General features: G+C 33.4%; 7 protein-coding genes and 5 non-coding genes across 16 annotated transcripts; 8 read left to right on the top strand and 4 right to left on the bottom strand.

Moving 5' to 3' along the window:
- Positions 1-144: 144 nt before the first annotated feature.
- unc-8 (Degenerin unc-8) lies at positions 145-6652 on the bottom strand (the record flags this gene model as incomplete). Of its 4 annotated transcripts, none has more annotated exons than NM_068737.2 (20): positions 145-486; positions 538-633; positions 770-909; positions 956-1099; positions 1472-1589; positions 1634-1726; positions 1772-1932; positions 1996-2096; positions 2141-2298; positions 2346-2447; positions 2492-2629; positions 2672-2758; positions 2843-2981; positions 3028-3119; positions 3176-3258; positions 3303-3445; positions 3496-3644; positions 4160-4273; positions 4844-4901; positions 5275-5312. In NM_068737.2, the coding sequence occupies 20 exons, from the start codon at positions 5310-5312 to the stop codon at positions 307-309; spliced, it is 2334 nt and encodes a 777-aa protein (NP_501138.1). The 4 variants fall into 4 exon arrangements, with proteins under 4 accessions (NP_501138.1, NP_001294292.1, NP_001294293.1 ...); NM_001307363.3 differs by lacking the exons at positions 4844-4901; positions 5275-5312 and adding exons at positions 6371-6418; positions 6608-6652 and having other exon boundaries at positions 307-486; NM_001307364.3 differs by lacking the exon at positions 4844-4901 and having other exon boundaries at positions 307-486; positions 5275-5373.
- Positions 4717-5069, top strand: R13A1.15. Its single transcript, NR_056126.1, has one exon. It is a non-coding gene; the product is annotated as an Unclassified non-coding RNA R13A1.15 (non-coding RNA).
- A 1318-nt stretch (positions 6653-7970) lies between the features above and the next one.
- On the top strand, positions 7971-10446 carry best-16 (Bestrophin homolog). Its single transcript, NM_001028173.5, has 13 exons — positions 7971-8301; positions 8495-8629; positions 8674-8767; positions 8817-8999; positions 9042-9086; positions 9138-9215; positions 9262-9345; positions 9402-9464; positions 9512-9592; positions 9692-9837; positions 9886-10029; positions 10081-10154; positions 10200-10446. The coding sequence occupies exons 1-13, from the start codon at positions 8123-8125 to the stop codon at positions 10283-10285; spliced, it is 1392 nt and encodes a 463-aa protein (NP_001023344.2). The 5' UTR covers positions 7971-8122; the 3' UTR covers positions 10286-10446.
- 21ur-13199 lies at positions 8192-8212 on the top strand. The gene has a single exon (NR_056125.1).
- A 1513-nt stretch (positions 10447-11959) lies between the features above and the next one.
- nssp-42 (DUF148 domain-containing protein) lies at positions 11960-12749 on the top strand. The gene is made up of 3 exons (NM_068736.5): positions 11960-12211; positions 12293-12463; positions 12550-12749. The coding sequence occupies exons 1-3, from the start codon at positions 11996-11998 to the stop codon at positions 12628-12630; spliced, it is 468 nt and encodes a 155-aa protein (NP_501137.1). The 5' UTR covers positions 11960-11995; the 3' UTR covers positions 12631-12749.
- Positions 12750-13471: 722 nt separating this feature from the next.
- On the bottom strand, positions 13472-14518 carry srlf-7 (SXP/RAL-2 family protein Ani s 5-like cation-binding domain-containing protein). The gene is made up of 3 exons (NM_068735.6): positions 14437-14518; positions 14127-14300; positions 13472-14077 (listed from the first exon to the last, which is right to left on the bottom strand). Exons 1-3 carry the CDS (start codon positions 14515-14517, stop codon positions 13577-13579), a joined length of 756 nt encoding a protein of 251 aa, NP_501136.1. The 5' UTR covers position 14518; the 3' UTR covers positions 13472-13576.
- A 180-nt stretch (positions 14519-14698) lies between these two features.
- C42D4.17 lies at positions 14699-14843 on the top strand. Its single transcript, NR_056124.1, has one exon. It is a non-coding gene; the product is annotated as an Unclassified non-coding RNA C42D4.17 (non-coding RNA).
- Positions 14844-15674: 831 nt separating this feature from the next.
- Positions 15675-16616, top strand: C42D4.13 (Ground-like domain-containing protein; the record flags this gene model as incomplete). 2 transcript variants are annotated; one of them, NM_001372863.1, is made up of 3 exons in its annotated part: positions 15675-16116; positions 16204-16290; positions 16335-16616. In NM_001372863.1, the coding sequence occupies 3 exons, from the start codon at positions 15745-15747 to the stop codon at positions 16422-16424; spliced, it is 549 nt and encodes a 182-aa protein (NP_001360300.1). The 2 variants fall into 2 exon arrangements, with proteins under 2 accessions (NP_001360300.1, NP_001293709.1); NM_001306780.1 differs by having other exon boundaries at positions 15907-16116; positions 16335-16424.
- Positions 16617-16948: 332 nt separating this feature from the next.
- Positions 16949-18522, top strand: str-249 (Seven TM Receptor; the record flags this gene model as incomplete). Its single annotated transcript, NM_001307282.1, has 7 exons — positions 16949-17131; positions 17177-17264; positions 17319-17397; positions 17443-17637; positions 17843-17984; positions 18034-18346; positions 18395-18522. 7 exons carry the CDS (start codon positions 16949-16951, stop codon positions 18520-18522), a joined length of 1128 nt encoding a protein of 375 aa, NP_001294211.1.
- On the bottom strand, positions 18351-18371 carry 21ur-8221. The gene has a single exon (NR_056123.1).
- Positions 18352-18372, bottom strand: 21ur-14199. The gene has a single exon (NR_056122.1).
- A 585-nt stretch (positions 18523-19107) lies between the features above and the next one.
- clec-179 (C-type lectin domain-containing protein) lies at positions 19108-20393 on the top strand (the record flags this gene model as incomplete). Its single annotated transcript, NM_068733.2, has 7 exons — positions 19108-19149; positions 19245-19367; positions 19416-19523; positions 19573-19726; positions 19778-19948; positions 19996-20284; positions 20330-20393. The coding sequence occupies 7 exons, from the start codon at positions 19108-19110 to the stop codon at positions 20391-20393; spliced, it is 951 nt and encodes a 316-aa protein (NP_501134.2).
- Between the last annotated feature and the right edge of the window lie 32 nt (positions 20394-20425).

The following is a 20425-nucleotide window of genomic DNA, read 5'->3' as shown; positions in this document are numbered from 1 at the left end:
TATCAAGAATTTATAAAGTTTAAACAGACTGTTATGAAATAATTTTTCAAATTAAAAGAATCTAATTTGTTCCGAGCAAATGTTTCAACCTTTTTTGCATGATATCCTCTTTTTTTTATGATTTAGCATAATTAAAGACATTAATATCTTTTAAATATTTATTCATCCTATACAAAAAAGTTTCTGCTATTCAAATGTCAGTCATAAAAAATGCTCAAAAAAGAAAGACAACAATTTACAAAAGTCTAAAATATAATTTACCCGACATCAAAAACTGATAGAAATTTAGTGGAATTTTTATTGTAACTATTTGCTCATTAACTCCTTTGTTGATTCATTTGTTGAAACTTCATCTTCTCCTGGTTGGCTTTTTTTAGGCGATCGTTGAAGAAAATCAATGTGCATTAATGAAGATGATGTGTATTCTTTTCCTTGCATCTTTTTCTGTACATAGACTATTCCTTTGAAATACATTAGTTTGCAGATCTGTAATTCAATATTCTTTTGCGTCAAACTATCTAATAAGTTTCTTCCAACCTCGCAGAAAAGTTCTGCAAATTCAGCAAACGTAATGACTGAAAATCCAATCCATAATCCAATATTACCTCCAAAATCTGAGAAAAGATTGACGAGCTGAAATATTCAAATGTAGCTGATCTTTGAATAGATAATTCTATGAAGTTTGAACTATTGATATAAATAATCCGATTATTTCGTTTTTTCTCCGAAAGTTTCATAAAACATGAATTTTAAAAGTACTAGTACTGACCGTGTAACCGGCGGTTTCTTTCAGCGATTCGAAATTCAATTGTTCGTAGTAAATTTCAATGTAAGCAGTGTTTTGACGATAATATTCGGTACAAGCTTCAGTGTCGTTGAAAATATCTGATACGGCGGGGCAGTCGGTACCTGAAATTATGTGGTAGAGAAAGATATGAGTCATAGAAAAACCAACCAATTTTGAAATTTTGACTGGGCCATGCAGATGCAGAGTAAGCAGTCTCAAATACTTTTTCATGACATGGCTGACGACATTCACATTGTTCGTGTAGATGGTGGTAACCTCCAGAGTCACTTGTTAGGTTTGATAAACATTGACCTGAAAAATACATTTTTTGAAAAAAACATGTTTCTACAAAATTGAAGTATTCAAGGATTCAATATTTGACTTTTTCTTCATTGTGGTAAATTCGATAATGAGGAAAAGTTCCAAAACTTGTGCAACTTATGTGTTCCCATTTGGCACTCCGCTCAGTTGGTGCTTGGCTGGGTGCCTCTTGGGTTATGTTTCTGTGATTTTCTCCTTTTTAAGGCGTCTTCTGGGTAACTGGTAAGAAAGCGAAAAAATATGGAGGAGAGATGCTCACTGTAGAATCAGTAGATTTTTTAGTTAATAAAATGCTATTTATAACTTTTCTGTTTCGCCGAAATTATTTCTAATTTTCTTAATGTTTTAATGAAAAAAACTAACGATCAATTTTTGACTTCGCATTACAATGTCTATGCTCTTCAGATGGTAGAGGGAATCTTGGATCTCCACATCCACATATTTCAAGTACTTTCAATTGGAAACAATTTCGATGGCAACCCTAAAAATATAAATGTTTGATTAAGAATGGGAAATGTTACATACTTCAGGAGAATAGTGTTCGTTGTAAATGTATGGAACCGGTCGGAATGTGTCACTGCAATTCCCCCATGGAGCACTGAGACGATGTAGTTCTTTCTGAAATCGAACTCTGCAAACAGATTCTCAAGAGTATTTAAATACCGTTTTAAGACCAAATGAAGAAATGAATCCAGTTGGAGCACTGTATCCAAATGTATCAGGGAACGGTTCTTGATCTTGTTCATGGACAACTAATCGAACACCTGCTGCTTCTGTTGTTGGCATGTAATCGCTTTGATGCACGTTTAATAATAGACGGAGACCTTTAAACAATAAATTGTTTGGTTATCTAATGCATTGAAAACACAAGCTTTTGAAAAACTTACCATACATGGGACCAGCTCTACTGTTTTTCAACTCCACCGAATCATTGAAGTTAAATGTGTAGCAATTGCCGTATTCAGGATCAACGTGAAGTTTAAAGTCACTTCAATTTCAAGATTTACATGACATTTAAAAGAAAACACTTACCGCTCCATACTACAATCCTTCGAATTAAACGAACATCGAAGAACAAACTCATTGAGGGTGTATGACAGGTTCCTTCTTGTTTCACGGGGTAAAGCAGCCACTAAGAAAATTAAATTTTCTTTTGTTTGAGTTGTGATGGCTCCCGCATCTTTGAGGTCCTGAAAATTATCCTATGAATAGAATATTCCATTGAGAAATGTCTTACGCTCAATCCAAAAGCTTCTTCGGTTTCAGTTATTTCTGTGGTCGGTGGTTCAGTTACAGAATAAACTGTATAATTGTTTGGGTTCCACCATCGGATTTCGTCCTAAGATTTTGTCAATTTAATTCGGAAAAAAGTTTCAAACTAACCTTTGGATGTACCATACAATGATGAGAAATTGATTGGCAAAGACATGGAAGTGGACTGTTATGTTTTGCGATTTGCTTTGAAGCATTAGGACCATCCGGGTCAGGACAAGTATTGGAAATTGAACAACCAGAACATTTCTAAAACTAAAATTAGAAATGATAAACGGAGAGTTATCATACTTTTACAGTCCATACGGAAGTTGGGTAGCATGGCCAGATTAAGCCACGTGTCACGTCTTCAAAGCACATACAAATTGAGGCGTTAACCTGAAAAATTATACATTTTTAAATAAAAGTCATCTAGCAAATTTCAACTTGATTTGCAAGCTGTTTTCAAATAAATATTCCAACCTCTAAAGGATTCCTATTTGGTACACATTGTTCCATATTCATACAGGTGCATCTCACAAAGACTGGCTGATACACTGCACCCTCTAAGTCTTCGTCATCAATTGGAAAAAGTAATTGATCTCGACTTTTTGATCGCTTTCTGGAAATATTTTACAAGTTTACGTTGTGTACATCTTATCACTTACTTCCTGACACTGATTGCTTCTAGAATATCACCTCCTGGCTTCATACTGTCACTCATCATTCGAGCATTTATCACCCGTTCCCAATAGTCAAACTGAAACACCAAATTCAGATTTTCAGAAATTCCAATAATTTTATATGAAAACTTACACCCTCTTTAATTTCTTCATACTGCGTGAGCTCGCTATATTTGAAAGCATTCAAATTGCAAACTGTTGCAGCGGGAAATGCAGCTGAAAATAAATTATTTTAGATAAATAAATGTTGATTAATTTACCAGCTTCAAACTGCAACTGCATTTCAATAATTGTCCTATACTGCAAATATTCTGACATTGTCCAATAGGTTTGTAATAAGAATGCCATTAACATGCACATGAAGAGTGCCGCCCATACATATCGGCCAAAAAATGAAGATGTTCTGCAAAATAAGCATTTTCAGATAAATACAAAATGAAAAAAAAACCGTACGCAACATATGGTATTCCATGGGAAGAAGTTCTGGCACAAAAATCAAACCAAAGGGATTTTATTGTTGTTGTGTGATAGTCTATTTTTTGTGATCTTAACGATTTCCGGGATGACGTTCGGCGTTCCGAGTAGAGAGCTGATGCATGAAGCTGAAAAAATGAGTTGAAATGTTTTGGAAACATCATTCAAATTCAAGCAAAGAGTATACAATAGTAAAATAATTTTCATTGATCCTATATTTTTGAAAACAATTTTATTGTGATCACCGAAGATTCGAAATTATTAGGGCCCCATTTACTAAATAAACCACTGAAAACCTTGGCAACTTCGTATATTAGAAACATGACAAAAATAATTTAATAGAAAAATATGTGTAAAGTTATACTTTTAAGAACGAATTGCGTCGTGTTCCACTAGTAAAATGAGAAATGGACGACATTCTGATAATGCTCAAAAATGTAACATCTTTTGATTCATAACATCTTCCTAATGCTCAAAATAACAACGATAATTTTTTTTAAAGAATAGGCGAAGCAAAACTTAATATCTGTTGTATTTTCCTTTCTTATTTCGATGACAACCCGCAATTTTGAATCAAAAAAATCTCGGTAAGAACGAAAAAATGAAACAAAAGTTTGAAAACGTAGCTTTGAATAAAACTCACTTTTGACCTGTCATCTTCCTCTTCAAAGTGTGGATGAACTCCTCCAGCGTATGGAGATGGTCTAATATATGGACTTGACCTGCTCTCCATTGATTCTGGTTCATGGACGAGTCTCTGCAATAAAAATATGAAGGAAATATTTCATAGTGAAAAGCTGGAATGTCTTCAACTGTAGCATGCTTATGCAAAACTTTTGAAGATACTAAACAATATTGTTGAGAAAAAATGAGAGCAAGCTCTTGAAAAGCTTGTATTAGGACGCCGTGTGGCCCCGGAGTCCCCACAATATAAGCTTATCTAAATGGGAATCTTGGTTTCAAATGTTCAAATCTACTCTCTTTTATCTTTTTCTCCTATTATTCAGTTGACATTCTTTTGGGTGGATCAGGAGGATATGCTAATTTCATAAAGGACCGAGTAGAGAAGAATTCATCAAACAGGGTTCATTTTAATAAAATTGTATGTATTAAACGAAAAAAAGGCGGGAGCTATAAAAAATAATAGTCAAATAAATTTAGGGTTTAAACTTTATCTATTACTCTAAAATAATAGTGTGAATTATTAAAATTTTGAAACAGATAGATTCAATAAATGTAGAAATGTGTTGCTCTGAAAACAAAATAAACGACAATTTAAATAATTTTAAAGATGTTTTAAATTCAATTCTATAACAAAAATTAATACTGTTCCTAACCAGAACTTAACTTTATTTTTTAAACATAAAATTGTGTACCACCTTGAACTGAAAATAGTGTCAACTTCAAAAATTGTGTGACATGAAACAAAAGCTTGGGACACATTTTGAAAAAGGAAAGTCCTCTTCCTGAGGGATCAACTGAAAGACAATTGGCCTCTCTTGGGATCATTGCATGTCGTATTACTCTTCATTCTTTTTTTGGTCTTGCCGCGATTTCCTTCTTGGTTTTTTGTCAAAAGACGGGGGTTTTACACGAATCTGCGATTAGCTTCACTTCGGGGAACTCCCAATTGGGAAATTTATTACCAAGGTTCCTATTTTTGGATTAAAAGTGGTTATTGGTTTTGGGATAATTTTTGGTTATTGTTTGGAAAAAGAATTTACATTTACCAATAGTATGACTGAAAATAGAAGTTACCTGACACATATCAAGTTCCACGTCAGCAAAGGTGACATTTTTTCGAATTTTGTGCCGAATTGCATCCTTGCGACGTGGAAATGTATATTTTGGAATCATAAAGTGCACAGACTAACGGATTCAAAATTTTGACAAGAGACGAAAAGTAGACGAGGGGATTGGAAGAGAGTCATCTATCTTTTTGTTGCTCTGAGAGCCCATCCGCAATTAGATGTATATTGTTGACGTCTCTGTTGGACATCTTCTTACTACAGAAATTCAGAAGAGACTTTGAAAATAAAAGATCGAAAAGTGTAGTTTTTAGAAGTTCAAACTACCGGAAATGCTCCCAATTTTATCAGCTTTTGACTTGAAGTTTTTAAATTTGTTTTCCGTTTTTGGTTTTAGTATACGGTGAATAAATTTTGAAAAAAAAAGAACTCAAACAAATATTCAGGCTTTTTCTAGGAAGGCACAAAATGTCTGCCTGTAGTGTGCCTATACCTGTTACTAGAACAGGATAAATTAAATTTTATGATTAATGATTCGAGTAAAGCAACTGATATTGAACTTTGACGTTCTTCATGTGGTTATTCTAATAATTTTGCAAAATTTATTTGAATACACTTTATGAAGTCGCAACTGTATTAATTTTAATACATATATTTAGTTACTTCAATAAGGCAAAACGGGTATTTAAATGCGCTTCTTAACTTTCCTACACTATTTGAATAACCCATTATTCATTTATGAACTTGTACTGAAATTCCAGTACACTTCTTTTCATTTGTAATACTTTTAAAAATTTGTATTTGTTTTAATTGGAAACAATTTTCAAAAGATATAGTTTATGAAAATCTGTTCAAGTTTTCATTCTCACCTCATCAAATTCAAATTCTTCTTCATTCTCAATAAGTTTATAACAACAGGGTCGCCGACAGAGATGAGTGCGATGTTTTAGAATTGGAGAAATCATTGGTATAAATGAAAAAAGAAAAGCCTTCCATGGGGATATGGGGATTCATCAAGTTTATGATATTCCATAAAGCTTTATGAAATTCGGAAAACAGTAATAAAATTTGATTTGAGTATTCACTTGACACTAGTATTAACTCACTTTACTCTCTGATGTGGCCGATACAAGTCTTTCTGGAGATCCTTTTGTCTGTAAACTTTTTAAAGAAAAAACTACAGAGTTTCTATATTGTTTCAAATGAATTTACTGTATCTGGATTAAAACTTAATTTTTAAAATTTAAAACTTCTATGGGGACACAAAACTTATAACTACCGTTTCAATCCAGAAACAAAATTCTCAAAACTAATTCAAAATATTTATTTCAAAATAATCTTACCATTCGTGATGCTGTACTCATACTTCCACTACTCCTTGCGCTCATCTAAAATAGAAAAATAAATGTCAATAAGAATTTTTAGAAGAGAGAAAGGTGCAGAAGTAGGCAGAAAAAGAATAAGGCAACATTCAAAATGTCGTTGGTCATTCCATTGTGTATTGGAAGAAATGTTGGACTTATTTCCGGTATAAAGGTGAAAAGTTTTGAAGAAGAAGCAGAAGAGGGTGTAGGAGAATCTTGCTCAAAAATTAAGGAATTTATTCACTGAGATTAGTTATTTTCCTGAATCGGTATCAATTTCAACCTTTTGGATTAATTTTTCTAATTGTTATTTTTTTTATTAGGCTTTCATTTTTATTTTTGAAATAATAGTTTTAAGGGGCTGCATTATTTCAAAGAATGATGATTTTTTTTTGGAAAATTGAATAAATTATTTACTTTGCAACTATCTGCAAAATCTCAACGCAATACCAAAAATACCAAAGTAGTACCAAACTAGAACGAATGTAAAGTGCTCGGAACCTTTTTAGAAGGTGGCAATTTTGGCGCCGACCTCAATGACTTCTCGGACGTCGTAGACCCCCTCCTTTTTCTTCCAAAAAAAAGAGCAATTTAATCCTTTATTTTTTCTATTTCTCCAGTTCTTTTCCTCGTTCAGGGCCACTCTACATTCTCTCGTGAATAGATCATGATGCGGGTGGACACTACGACCATTTCCAGGCCGGATTTTGTCTTTGCGAAGAGTCTCGAAGAAGAAGAAGAAGCATAAGGGAGAGTCCAGCCACTAAATGCCGGAAAGCAATTGAAATGACTAAAAAATTGGGGTGGCAAGAATAGAGAAAAAAGGTTAGAAGGGTTGGATTACCTTTTTCTGTTTTATTACGTTTTCAGATATTTAGAGCATCCAAGAAACAAGACATAGAATTTGAATCACAAGTTGAAAAAGGAAGGCAATATATTGTTTTAAAGCAAATAATGGTAAAAAATTGAAAGAGTTGAATCAAAGTGGCACATGAGGACAACCTATCAAAAATTACATAGATCTCTGAAACAGGAAAAAAAAATTAGGAACAACGAAAATAATGTACATCTGCAAAAACACGGTATTGGAGAAAGTTGAAATGGCAATTCGGTAACTCGAAATTAATTTGTTTCTTTCATGTCAACAAGTTTGATCATTTAGATCATGATCATTTTTCTGAGAATTATCTCATTTTCAGATAGCTTTTCAGAACTCCATATGTGACCTGGTTTCCCGATTCCTCCGTGATCTTTGCCGTGAACTTCACAACTATTTATCATCCGAATAATGATATTCCAATTCCAAAACGGGTGAGCATACCCTGAACTATGTAAATGACGCATTCAGCAACAGTTTTTATCGCACACATTTCATCTGCAATTGTTCGAAAACATTTCACTTGTTTTCTATTTCTAAAATATCGTTTCGCTGTAAACATAAATAATTTGAAAGACTTCAATGTGATTTTATTCGAAAATTAATTTCTCAAAAATATGACAGTTTCATATGCATTGTCTGTTTCATCTGCTCGATATTCGGCGTTTTTAAAATTACTTCAAAAATGGAAAGGATCAGTTTTAAAAGCTGTGTGGGCTGAGCTTCTTGTATGGATTGGATTGTACACAGCTATTGCACTTATTATCAATTTATCTTTTTCTCCAGAAACTAAGACGTAAGCTATTTTTTGGAAAAAAAATGACCGCAAAGGAAAGGTGGACTCGGAGGGACTCTTGTCCACCACCCATATTCCCTTGTTTCCCCGCATCTCGCCCGGAAAACGCCTACGAAAATTCAAAAATTCAAAAATTTCTTGGTCACATCTTTACCGACATTTAGCTGGAATAAGCATTGATTGAAGATTTCAGAGCAATAAGTATAGAAGCCGCTCGTCTAGATGATCAACTCGGAATTCTTGATATAAAGTTTATGCTCGGATTTTTTGTTACAATTGTTGTCGATCGATGGAAAACTATTTTACAAAATATTGGTTTCATTGAAACGTAAGTAATCTCCATCTTATAAGCCAATTTATTTCAATTTTAAGTGTTGCCCTCTCAGTTTCTACAATTATTCGTGGATCAGATGACAATGTTCGTTTGGCACGAAGATCTATTATTCGATATTTGGTATTGTCGCAGGTTTTTTTTTCAATGCATCATGTTTTGTTAAACTTTCAAATGTTTCAAGGCAATGGTGTACAGAGACATTTCTATGAGAGTTCGTCGACGGTTTCCTACCATGAAAAGTTTGATGGAAGCAGGTTTCATTTTTGAAAATGAGCTTCATGAGTTGGAACAGACTGAGACTGGATATAACAAGTATTGGGTACCTATCAATTGGTGTAATTCAATTGTATGGCGGATGCAAGAGGTGGGGAGCGATGTGTCCTGAGAAAAATAAATAAATTTTAAGCAAAAATATATCGAAGCCCCCGTTTCTACCAATAATGTTTTGAATGTGAGTTTATTGTGATCGAAGTGTTCAACTCTAATAGGTAATGCATTTCAGAATATTCGAGATTTTCGAACCCAACTCGAAAATCTGTGTAAGTTCGACTGGGTTCCAATTCCTATTTCTTATCCACAGGTTGGTCAAAAAATGTTTCCCAATATTAAAAGTTTAAAATTTAAAGATCGTTTTCCTTGCTGTTCGAATTCATTTCTTCTTCACTTTGTTCACAAGACAGTACATTCCAATGGAAACTGAAGAATATTTGGTGAGTTCTGAACTAATTAGTGAAACCGAGTACATACATTTATTCCTTATTTTCAGTGGTATCGTCATATTCCCTTGATTCCTGCTACATCGTTTTTCCTTTATCTCGGCTGGATGAAAGTATGTAGAACATGAATCCCTTATTATACTTGAATTTATATTTTTAGGTAGCTGAAGCCCTTCTGAATCCGTTCGGTGAAGATGATGACGATTTTGAGGGAAATTGGGTCATTGATAAAAACATCAAGGTGAGAATTATTATTTAACTAAAGACAAGAAACCCAATAAAAACACGTACTTCGAGAATTTCCAATTCGATTAAAACTTCAAAACTAACTTTTCTACAGACTGGAATGCAAATTGTAGATGAAAGCCATGCAGAATGCCCAATACTGAATATTGATCAGTTTTCGGACCCCAAATTTGGTCCAATGTACCCAAGTGTTCTTGCTGAGCATCCACATATTCTTCAAGGTTCTGCTGCTGATGTTGTGTAAGTTCAGTTGAAGAAAATTTATAAATAAAACTAGTTTTAATTCAGGATACCAGACTCTGATAAATCAAAAATGGTTCACGTCGATAGCAAAACCAGTGTTGCATCGGGAGCCTCAGGATCAAATGATCAGAGAAGAGAATCGTCAATTCGAAGAAGATTCCGTAGATTGAGTACTCGATTGAAGCTTGGGTAATTAATTGGATTAATTCAGCTTAACTAACCTTATTACCCAACTTTCAGTAGAAGTATCTCACATCCAAAAGGACAAACAGTCAAATCACCGGGTGGAGAGAGTACGCAAAGTGCTTTCAGCAGTTTGTTTTAGTTTTGCGATGAAGCAATGAAATATTTTATTTCAGATCTTGAGTTCGTTACCGAGGAAAATGAAGATCCGAGAGCAGACATGAGAATTGATATGGAAGAAGAAAAACCAAATAAAAAATAATTATTAATGATTTTTACACGAGTCGAGTTCTTTTGTATTTTTGTTCTAAAAATCTTTAGAATGGTTTAAAAAATTTTTTCAAGAAACCTGTATTGAACCATTAAGTATTTCTTTTAAAAACTGAAAACGTTTTATTTCTAAATAAAAATTGATTTTATTTATGTATTCGATTAAAATCGCTTATCTCAATTTGAAGCAGAATTATATTTTTTGACGCCGTAACAAAAGGTGCCAGGCTTTTTGTCAAAGCTGTCTACAACTTTTTGAAATCGGAGGTAAGTACGTAGATGTTCAGAACGTTCTATTGAGTGATCAAAAAATAGATGCACTTCTTTGAACTATGGTGCTTTCGCCTTTGATTCTTGGCTTGATTGAAAAAATAAATTATGACTATGAAAGACTCTTGTTAACATTATGTCTTATTCAATTATTTACTAGCCCAGGTATTTCTCTATTAGCGGAATACATAGTTATAACATTTAATTCATTTGCTTTTTGTTGGATTTCAAGGTTTTTGGTTACCCTTAAGATTTTTAACACAAAATGCTAATGAAAAGTATGCGACTTAAAAAAATTACTGTTAGCCAGAATTTGAAATATTTAGTTGTTATATTTCTATCTCATAACTGAACCCTTGGATTTTCAAAATACTTCCGACTTCTCTCATCAAACATTTTTGCAGTTAGTTTTCATTTCAATGTTTTTTCTTTCCAAAAAACTAATCGCTCATCAATCATTTTTTCATTTGCGTCACATCTCAAAACCCTTAATTTCCGCTCAAATTCGACAAAAGCTTAGCTTGCCAATTTTCAGATAATTTGAACTTTCAAGCTGAAATTATGTTCCTTTCTCGTCTTTGCGTGTTGATTTTTATTTCAATTTTTCAGCTTATAACTTTTTTATACTGCTGAAAATAATTTTTGAGTTATTCACGCTTCAGAGGACAAGTTAGAATTGAAATGTGGAAACGAACAAAATTATTTTTATTTCAAACTCCGCATCTACAAGCGTCTTCATTGTTCTTCAAAAGCCTCTTCAAGATTAGTTTGAATTTATTTTATTACATAGCTCTTTTGAAATAGTTAAATCCTCTTGATTTTTGAACAAAAATTTTCAGAATATTGAAATCACATACGTGACACTAATCTTGTTCCGCCTACTGAAGTTTCCTATTGTTAACTCAAAATAGTTTTTCTCTCGTATCAAACGTCAGAAGCTTAATCCTCGGAAAAAAAATAATGAAACTAAAAGTATTCTCTATTGAGAATTCATTTGAATAATGTATCTGCTTTGGTGTAGGTCCGCGCATATATAAATGATGTGAGTTGAGGATTCAAATGCTTGATTGAAACGTTTTATTAGTTTCAATTTCCAAAGAAAACGTTTTTGTTATTTTGGGCAGCACAGCTGTACTTTTTAATGGGTGTTCCCAATTGACATTCTGAGCACGAAATTTGAACAAGAATAGCCTTCAATTTGAAACAATTTGCAACTCAAACGACATCAATCACTTTGACAAGAAAAAACCAAAAATTTTCAAATTATACACTTCAGCTAGTTTTCTTCTATTCACGTATTCAACTCCGCCCACATTCTCATTATTTTTTCTTTTTTGTGTATCAGTCTTGTACAAATTTCTCTTGGAACGAATAGTAGTTTATTAATTTGGCATTATTCTAGGTTACTCAAATTTGGCTACCCAAACAAAACATGATGTTGTACATGTTGCCATTGGTAATTCTTTTGTGTGTATCCTCATCATCCGAAGCGTTTCGTGGATTGCCAAGTTTGCCAGGATACCTAACTGCATTTGGATCAGATGGAAATACTGAAGATCAAATCAGTAATCGGTTTTATAGTCGTGGAGTGAGAGTGAAGAATTATCCAAGATATGGTGGTCTGGAGAACCTCGCGGAGCCAAAAGATGTAGGTTTTAATTGGTTTTATCCGACAATCATTTTATGATGGTTTATTATTAAATACTACTATTCCTATGTAATTTTTCAGAAAGACCCGGTTCTTGCTCAAATCCGTCAAAGTGTACAAATGGACATTCAAAAAATCAGTGACGAAGTCGGATATGTCTCCCGTCAGATTTCTGCAATCTACAATAATCAGAAGATGAGCAATGAGGAGAGAAAAAAGGAAATCGAAGTACTCACTGAGAAATATCCAAAGGTATAAGAGTCTAGACATTTGAGTGCACTGACGTAAACTAAATTTCACACTTGTTTGATTGTGATTCATCTCTCAATGTTTTTCAGATAGTCCCTGCAGTTCTCAACTTGATCGGAAAACTTCATAAGATTAACAACCACAATTCAGTTCGCTACGATAGATTTTAATTTTTGGGACTGTATTGTAATTCAGAATAAAATGTGAAATGTTACTCTATAGAACCTTACATATTTTGTGCACTGTATGGAATTTTCTCTAATTAATAAAAATTTTTGGAACGACCTAAGTAAGAACCAAAAAAAGTAGCACATCTTCTCACAAACTGCTTGCAAAAATATTTTATATGTACTTGATAAATTAAAATTAAATAGAGTAATGGAATCATCAAGAACTTGTCAAAAAATCTATAATGGTTCTCAAATTTCCAAAGCTATTCCATCGCAATTATGCCAAGAGTTCCCCGGATTGTGTTAAATGTATTCGTTTTATTGGAGCCACATTTCATGTGAGTCAACCAACAATCTTTGAGTTCGTTTCAGAACAAAACGTACAAAAACGGATATGTGCAATTTTAAGAATTCCAATATTCTAATCGTAGTTTGTGATTCAAATGTGTTTTAACCCACGCAGATACGCGGAATGCTTCAATATAAAATATCACGTCATTCAATAGTCTTATGATTTTTGTTCCAATTGATAAAAATTGGCCTTGCTTGTATCACTTTGTTATCAAACCAATTTTGTCAGTGAATTAGGGATGGGTAAACAAAAAAGATAATTTTAGATTTTAGTAGAAACTTTGAAAATCTAATTTTGATTTAAGAACCTTTGTGTTCAATGAAAAGTCGAGTTAACAAATGCGGAAATTATATTTGATATTATTATTATTTAAACGCGCCATTTGAAATTGTGTTAATTGATTTGAAGATTCCAAGGTAGACTTGTGCACCGAGAATGAACTCACTCTGCTGGTGGGTTCATTTGTTGTTTCAAAAAAACTGATCGAATTAGCTTCAAAAATTTATTAAATTCAAATAAATATAATTTATCAGGAAAAAAAATCAGGTCTCTATAAAACATATAAACATTTCGTGTCTGGCCAATAATGGAAAATTAGAATCCATGGTGTTTCTTGTGATGATGCTTTGAGTTTCCATATGCATCATAGCTTTCTCCATCCCGATGTCTTTCTCCCATTGAAATTCCACTTCCAATACCTCCATTATGATGTCTTGGGTTCTCTCCAATAGAGATTCCGCTTCCGATTCCTCCTCCATTGTATCTTGGAGCAGCTCCTCCACCAATATTTCTACCGAAACGTCTTCCATGATGGAATCGGTGTCCGTGTCCATGCCCATGACCATGTCTTGGTCCTTCACTGTCTCTTCCAACAAATGGATAGAATGATTGGAATGCCTTCATAACATCACGATTCTCATCCTTGACCAATGCCTCAAGCTTTTCGTTGGCTCCATTCCAGGTGTTCTCTTGATCATCAAGAATTTCATCGGCTTTTTCAATAAGATCTCCAAGGCGTTCATAGTTGTCCTTGCGCTCTTGTTTCTTCTTATCACAATCTGCTTTCTTAGCGTCCAAGAACTTTTGCATATCATCCTGAAATAGTTGAACAATAAGTTTCTCTTCCTCGTGGAAAATAATTTACCTCAACATCGTACTGATCAGCCCATTCCTTCAACATTCGAGTCTTCTCAGCTTTTGTCAATTCTGGATTGAACTTGATTCCAAAATAGGCAGTTTTTGCGTCTTGGCTCATTTCCTTCAAAAACTCTGGCTCACGCTTCTTGAAGTCCAACTTTTTCCACGGCTTCACATCTTTCTGAAAGGTTTAACAATTTATTTTATTTCCAGCCAAAAGTAAAAAAAAAAGTTCCCTTGTACTTGGAGTGTTAAAAAAGCGTCCAAATTAACATACTTTTTGGTAGAGAAAAGTAAAAAAAATCTCATTCACTTACAACTTCCGATTTCTCCTCTGAATCTTCGGCAAGAACGAGTCCTACAGCAAGCAATGAAGCTACGATGAAAAATGTCTTCATCCTGAAATCAACCATTTCCATCAAGAAGAAGCAATAAATATAAAGATGCTGTTAACAGTTTGAACCAGTAAAAAAATAAGAAAAAATGAAAAACCATGTCTCCAATTCAACACCTGCCTATCCTTATATATTTGTCAAATAATCACGAGCCTCTTTCATTTTCATTATCATTTTTTCAGTATCTTTCTATTTCTCTAATTCTCTTCAAAGACACAAACATCGACTTCATTAGGTGATAGACAGTAAGTGAAACAGTAAATAAATAGAAGAGAGTTAAGAGAATTAGAGATGATATGGCACACCGGAAGGCGACAAGAAAAGCTATTGATAAGGATGTTAGGTTACTTGGTTTTTTGAGGACAAGTAAACACGACACTTTTGAAGAATAAAATGAAACTGAACAAGAATTCCGAATGTGTCAACAAAAAATCTGAAAAGTACTCGAGGAGCATATAGCATATCCAACTTAGTCGCAGAAATTTGTGCTCTATTGTACTTGCCGCAAAGTGGCAACACGTCCTTCACACATTCAAAACGTTTGATTCAATTTACTAGAGTTCCGCGAATCTTTTGAATTTTTAAATATATTTATTGTTAGTCGTATTGTGTTTCTGATAGTTTGAACCTGAAGGATACGTCACTTAAAAACTATCTTCCGCGTATGCACAAAAGACAAAATACAACAAGTAGGTGACAGGCAAAGTTAATTGAAACAAATGCAAAAGCAGAAATTCGATGTAAATTAGAAAATTAATTCGTAGAGTACAATTTAAAAAAAACACTACATGACCCTGCAAAGTTTATTTGCAAAACAGGTTTTCACTTTATAATTTGCCGAATGTACAGTACTTATCATCACTTGATTAATTTTCTAGAAGTAGAACATATCCTAATCCGATATGCTTAATAGTATGTACTGATAAAACATTGTGCAGAATGAGCAAGTTCGAATTGTTAGACACATGTCCAAAACATAAATAAAAGAAAAAGTGTTTCTCAAATATCCAACTCTTCACAAACAAATTATTTTCCAATTCTTATGGTAACTTATTTCTCTATTCAGGTGCTTCCTTTTACGCATTTGATCTTTTCAATTTATCATTGATATATTTATATCCATATCTATATATCTATATCAGCTTCATCCTGAAGAAACTAGTCCTATAAAACATATGGATGACAATCGCGGCGATTCCTTTTTTCTTCCATCCATTCTCTATAATCACCATGAAATATTTGTCTATTTTATCAATCTTCACACTTTCAATGTTCCATATCCACTGCCAACAACCCTTGCCACTATCCCAATCTCCTAGTTATTATGGAGAATTTCAAGGAGCAAATCTTGGATATCCTCCAATTCCCAATCTACTTCCACAATTTCAAGCGATGAATTTTATTGGAGCAACTACAGAACCGAGACGTACAATTCCAAAACAAGCAGATGGAACCGATTGTCCAATGCCTCCTGAATGTGGTTGTCTTTGTGGAAGAAGTGGAAGGAAGAAGAGAGAGACTGGAGAATTTTGGAAGAATACCGAGGAACCTGAATCTGAGATTAGATGCACATCTGGAAAGTTGAGAAGAGTTGTCGAGAAGGTTAGTTGTCAAAATTGAACTATTTTTAAAGTTTTGATTTATTAATAACAATGCTATGTTAGTCGAAAAACTATTCAAAGTTTTCAGGCAATCTCCAAGGCGACCAAAGAAGGAATTCAATTCGATCTTGGTGTGAACTCTCTCACCAATTATGTACTTTTTTGTCAAGCGGAGGCATGTAAAAATGTTCTTGTCGTGAATTCAAGTTTCTTTTTCAGAAATTCAAAAATCTGCAATTTTCGACGGATTCCACAAAATTCTGCCAAGTATCTCGTGGTCCAGTGAACTGCTTGATCATTCAGCATTAAAAATACTTTAAACAGGAGTTCAGCGTCAAATGTTCAAAATTGACCGTGATGTTTTATCGGCTTATAACAATTTATCAGTTGTTATCAATACATATAACTTGTATGGTTTATTTTGGGTAAATGAAAGTAAATTTGAACTTGTGAAATTGTGATGTGAAACAAATTTTCTAAAAAATATAAACACTTTATAATTATTCAAAATTTAATAACTTCAAAACTACTTTAGAAGAACAAGTAACTTCCCGCATTTATCTATACATCATCCGTCGTCGTCACTGTCTGATCATCATAAATTAAAGAACAGGTGTTCAATTGCTCATATTCAAGTAGGAGGATAAATCGTAATAAAACAAAGTGCAATTATGATACCAAAACACAAGGATCCTCTTGGGATTGTAGTATTATGGTATATAAACATTGTTGGGTCTACGTATTTCATTAGTTGATACTGTTATTAAAGGGATCAGGATTCATTTTTAAATACTTCCGGTTATATTTTTTCTAACAGTTCCTAAAATAAAATAATGCATGCTTATCACACAATAATTCAACGATGTACAGCTGGGTTTGGAATATTGATAAATGCGTTTTTGATTTTTCTAATTTTAACGAAATCTCCAAAAAAGCTGGGAACCTATAAATATTTGATGATCTACATCGCTCTCTTTGAGTTGATATACGCTATTTTAGATATGTTAACAGTTCCGGTATTTTTTAAATTTTAATATGTTCTTTTAAAATTTTATGTTCAGGAGATATTTAGCATAGATTCTGCTTTCTTTGTCATTATTAAGTCGGATAAAACAATTATCCCACAACCCCTGACATTCTCAGCAACAGGTTTGATTTTAACTCTAGGATTGTTTACTTGATAAAGTATAAATTACCTTTCAGTAACATTCTCGTCAATGTTTGGAACCTCAATTGCAATCTTTGCAATTCATTTCATCTATAGATATGCAACAGTTACAAGGTATCAGAGTATAATTCAATTTATACAAAAACTGAATTTTTTTAGTCACACTCTCATGTCAGCTTTTCAATCTTGGAAAATCTTTATTTGGCTATCATTTCCAATTGTTTTTGGAATTGTTTGGAGTGCAGGAATAAACTTGGCATTAGCTCCAAATAAAGCGGGAGACCAATTCTTTTTTTTTCGTTTCGTTTACTGTCAAAAAGTGACAATTACTCAGTTTTTGACACTCATAGTTTTGTAAGTCAATCATAAAAAAACGTGTTTCCCTTATTTTTATTCTGTAATTCTGCTTTAATTATGTGTATAAACACACTGTAGGGGTCGAAACATGCGGAATTGCTTTAAATTTCCTCGAAAGCTAACTTTTTCAAAATTTTGCCAATTTGCCAAAATCCCCACTGGCGGCGCTACTCGACCTTTAATTTTGTTATATTTTTTTCAGGAATGAGTACTTATTTAAAACAGGTCACACCATTGACCAAGTGTATTACATTGGCCCATACTTCTATCCAGAATCTGTTGCAGGAGTAGACTATTTCAATTGGAAACCCTTTATAGGAATTGGGTGCATGCTTTTAGCTAATGTAAGTTATAGAAATAAACAAATCGTAAAACGGAACATAATATATTCAGTTTGTCTCTACATTGGTAATTCTTTATATTGGCATTAAAAGTTACAATTACATGAAATCTGTTTTACCATCATCATCTCAATCTGCTCAATTCAAAAGTCTGCAATCTCAATTATTTTATGCATTGATCCTTCAGACTATAATTCCCGTAATTTTAATGCACACCCCTGCTTTCTTTATTTTCATAGCTACATTTTTCAATAGCTCATTTGAATTACTTGGACAAATACCTGCAATGTCAATTGTATTCTATCCTTCAATTGACCCATTACCCAATATTTTCGTTATTTGGAACTATAAAGCCGCTACTATAGGTTGGTAATATCTATTTATAATCCAATCTTGTACTTAAATTGTTTCAGATTATTTCAATACAGTAAAACGGTGGATTTTAAAAATGACGCTTGAGAAGACAGGACTCCGGACCCAAAATACAACAACTTGTGCCATTGTGAGATTCGATCATCGTTCTAGTTTGAATGCATCATAAACACATAATTTTAAGTTATTTTTTCTGTAGTTTTCTCAAAATGTGGACAAACATAAAATATACTTATTTGCTTTTTTTGCCTCCAATCCACCATGTTTTGTCAAGTATTAAATTGTATTCTCTTCTGTAATTTTTTTCAGATATATTAAAACGATTCTTCTTCAAGTTGTTTTGTATAAAAATTTAATATTTTGTATACAGCTCCAAAAAATATGTGCATGGCTTTTTTGGAAACTTTTTGATGTTATAGTTTGATGGAATGTTTCCTGAAAGATTTGATGTAAAAAAATTCAATAAAATTCAGATGACTGCAACCGAGATTGACTAGAATTTGAGGATTTGTTTGAGAAAGCTTCATAATCACAATTTATCGCTGTAAAAACCATTTTTTGAACTATTGAACAATTGAACTCGTCCGTTTCCATTTGTGTTCAAAATTTTTCACATAAATTTTTATTCTGAACAACTCACGAGTGGTCCAAGAATTTTCTTTGTTGGTAACCTCAGAAACGTCAAGTAGAACGAGTTTTTCAATATACAACCATACACGGAAATCTCTTTTGTTTTCATTTTTACGAGCACAAAATGATGTGGTGGATTTCTCTGCTCTGTTTTATACCGACAAATGTAAGTCAAAGATATTTCCAGTCTTCTTCTCTGCAAAGTAGTTAACTAGCTTGCAGTACGCTAAAGAATTACCTGAGTAAACATTCATAATTCAGAATGCATTAAACACAATGATTATTCATCATGGAGCTCTTATGACATGTATTGACACAGAATTTGCACAGAAGGAGACGTGGAAGGATTGTGTTACTTCGTGTGCTCAAAATGATACATGTGTGGTGTGTTGACAAATTTTACAACAATTAATACAAAATTTAAGATTTTAGATTGCTCAAGCAAATCTTACAACGCCGAATGAATGTCAACTGTGCAGTATTCAAAATCTTATGCATATTCAGAAAAGGTTCCGTGGAAACATGATAATCGCGTTAAAAGTTAGGACAGTTAGCGCATATGGTTGATAAATTAAAAATGTTCTTCCAGACAGTTTCACTTGACCCGATAACTGAAAGCATGTGTACTCCTTTTGAACTAGGAACTATCAATGGGCATTTCAACAATACTTCCAACTTGACGCAATATGAATATTCAACACAACTTTCTGAGGATGGAAATGTTTTGAATTTTTCCTACAGTGGTATGCCAATTTCTAGTTATGCTTACATTTTCATAAAAGCCCAATTTTTAGCTATGAAGAGTTGTCCTCCTCAATGGGAGCACTTTGACAGGGCCCGTGGCAGCTGGTGTATTAAAGTTATCAGACAAGATGGTACTCATGTTGAAGCAAGTAAGGCATGTAACGAATATAATGCCGCTTTGACTGGACTGGAAACAGAAAATGAAACTTATCATATTTGGAGTAAGCCTATTTGTATCTGTTTCCCGGTATCATATCTTAATTTTAAGAGACTGCCTACAGTCTTGTAGAAAGATATCCCTCTCAACCAAAGATTACCGAGCGAATATGGATAGACGGTGTCAGAAAAGTAACATGTCAAGAAAAGCTAACTTTTAATACAAAGGAGGGATGTGTAAGTTTCGACGGGTTTGATTTCGAGGACAAGTTTCTATTGGAAAAACAAGGATACACTTGGGAACAACACAATCCAGATAGGTTAGGCCCAGACTCCGGTCCTCACCAGGACTGTCTTGCATTGTGGATTACAGCAAATAATCGAACTATCGATGATGAAATGTATGTCTCACCTTTAAAAACAATTAAACGAAGCGACTATTTCAGGTGTTCAAAAGTACTCGACGACGCCCCAGTTAAAGGATTCGCTTGTGGAAAAGAAGCTGGCTAATTTTACGTTGATGTTTTGAAAAATGCTTGAAA

Source organism: Caenorhabditis elegans, chromosome IV (genome assembly GCF_000002985.6).
Source record: "Caenorhabditis elegans chromosome IV".
In the NCBI taxonomy this organism is placed as follows: domain Eukaryota; kingdom Metazoa; phylum Nematoda; class Chromadorea; order Rhabditida; family Rhabditidae; genus Caenorhabditis; species Caenorhabditis elegans.
Note: the sequence above shows the minus strand (reverse complement) of the source record. Positions and strands in the feature narration are given on the sequence as shown.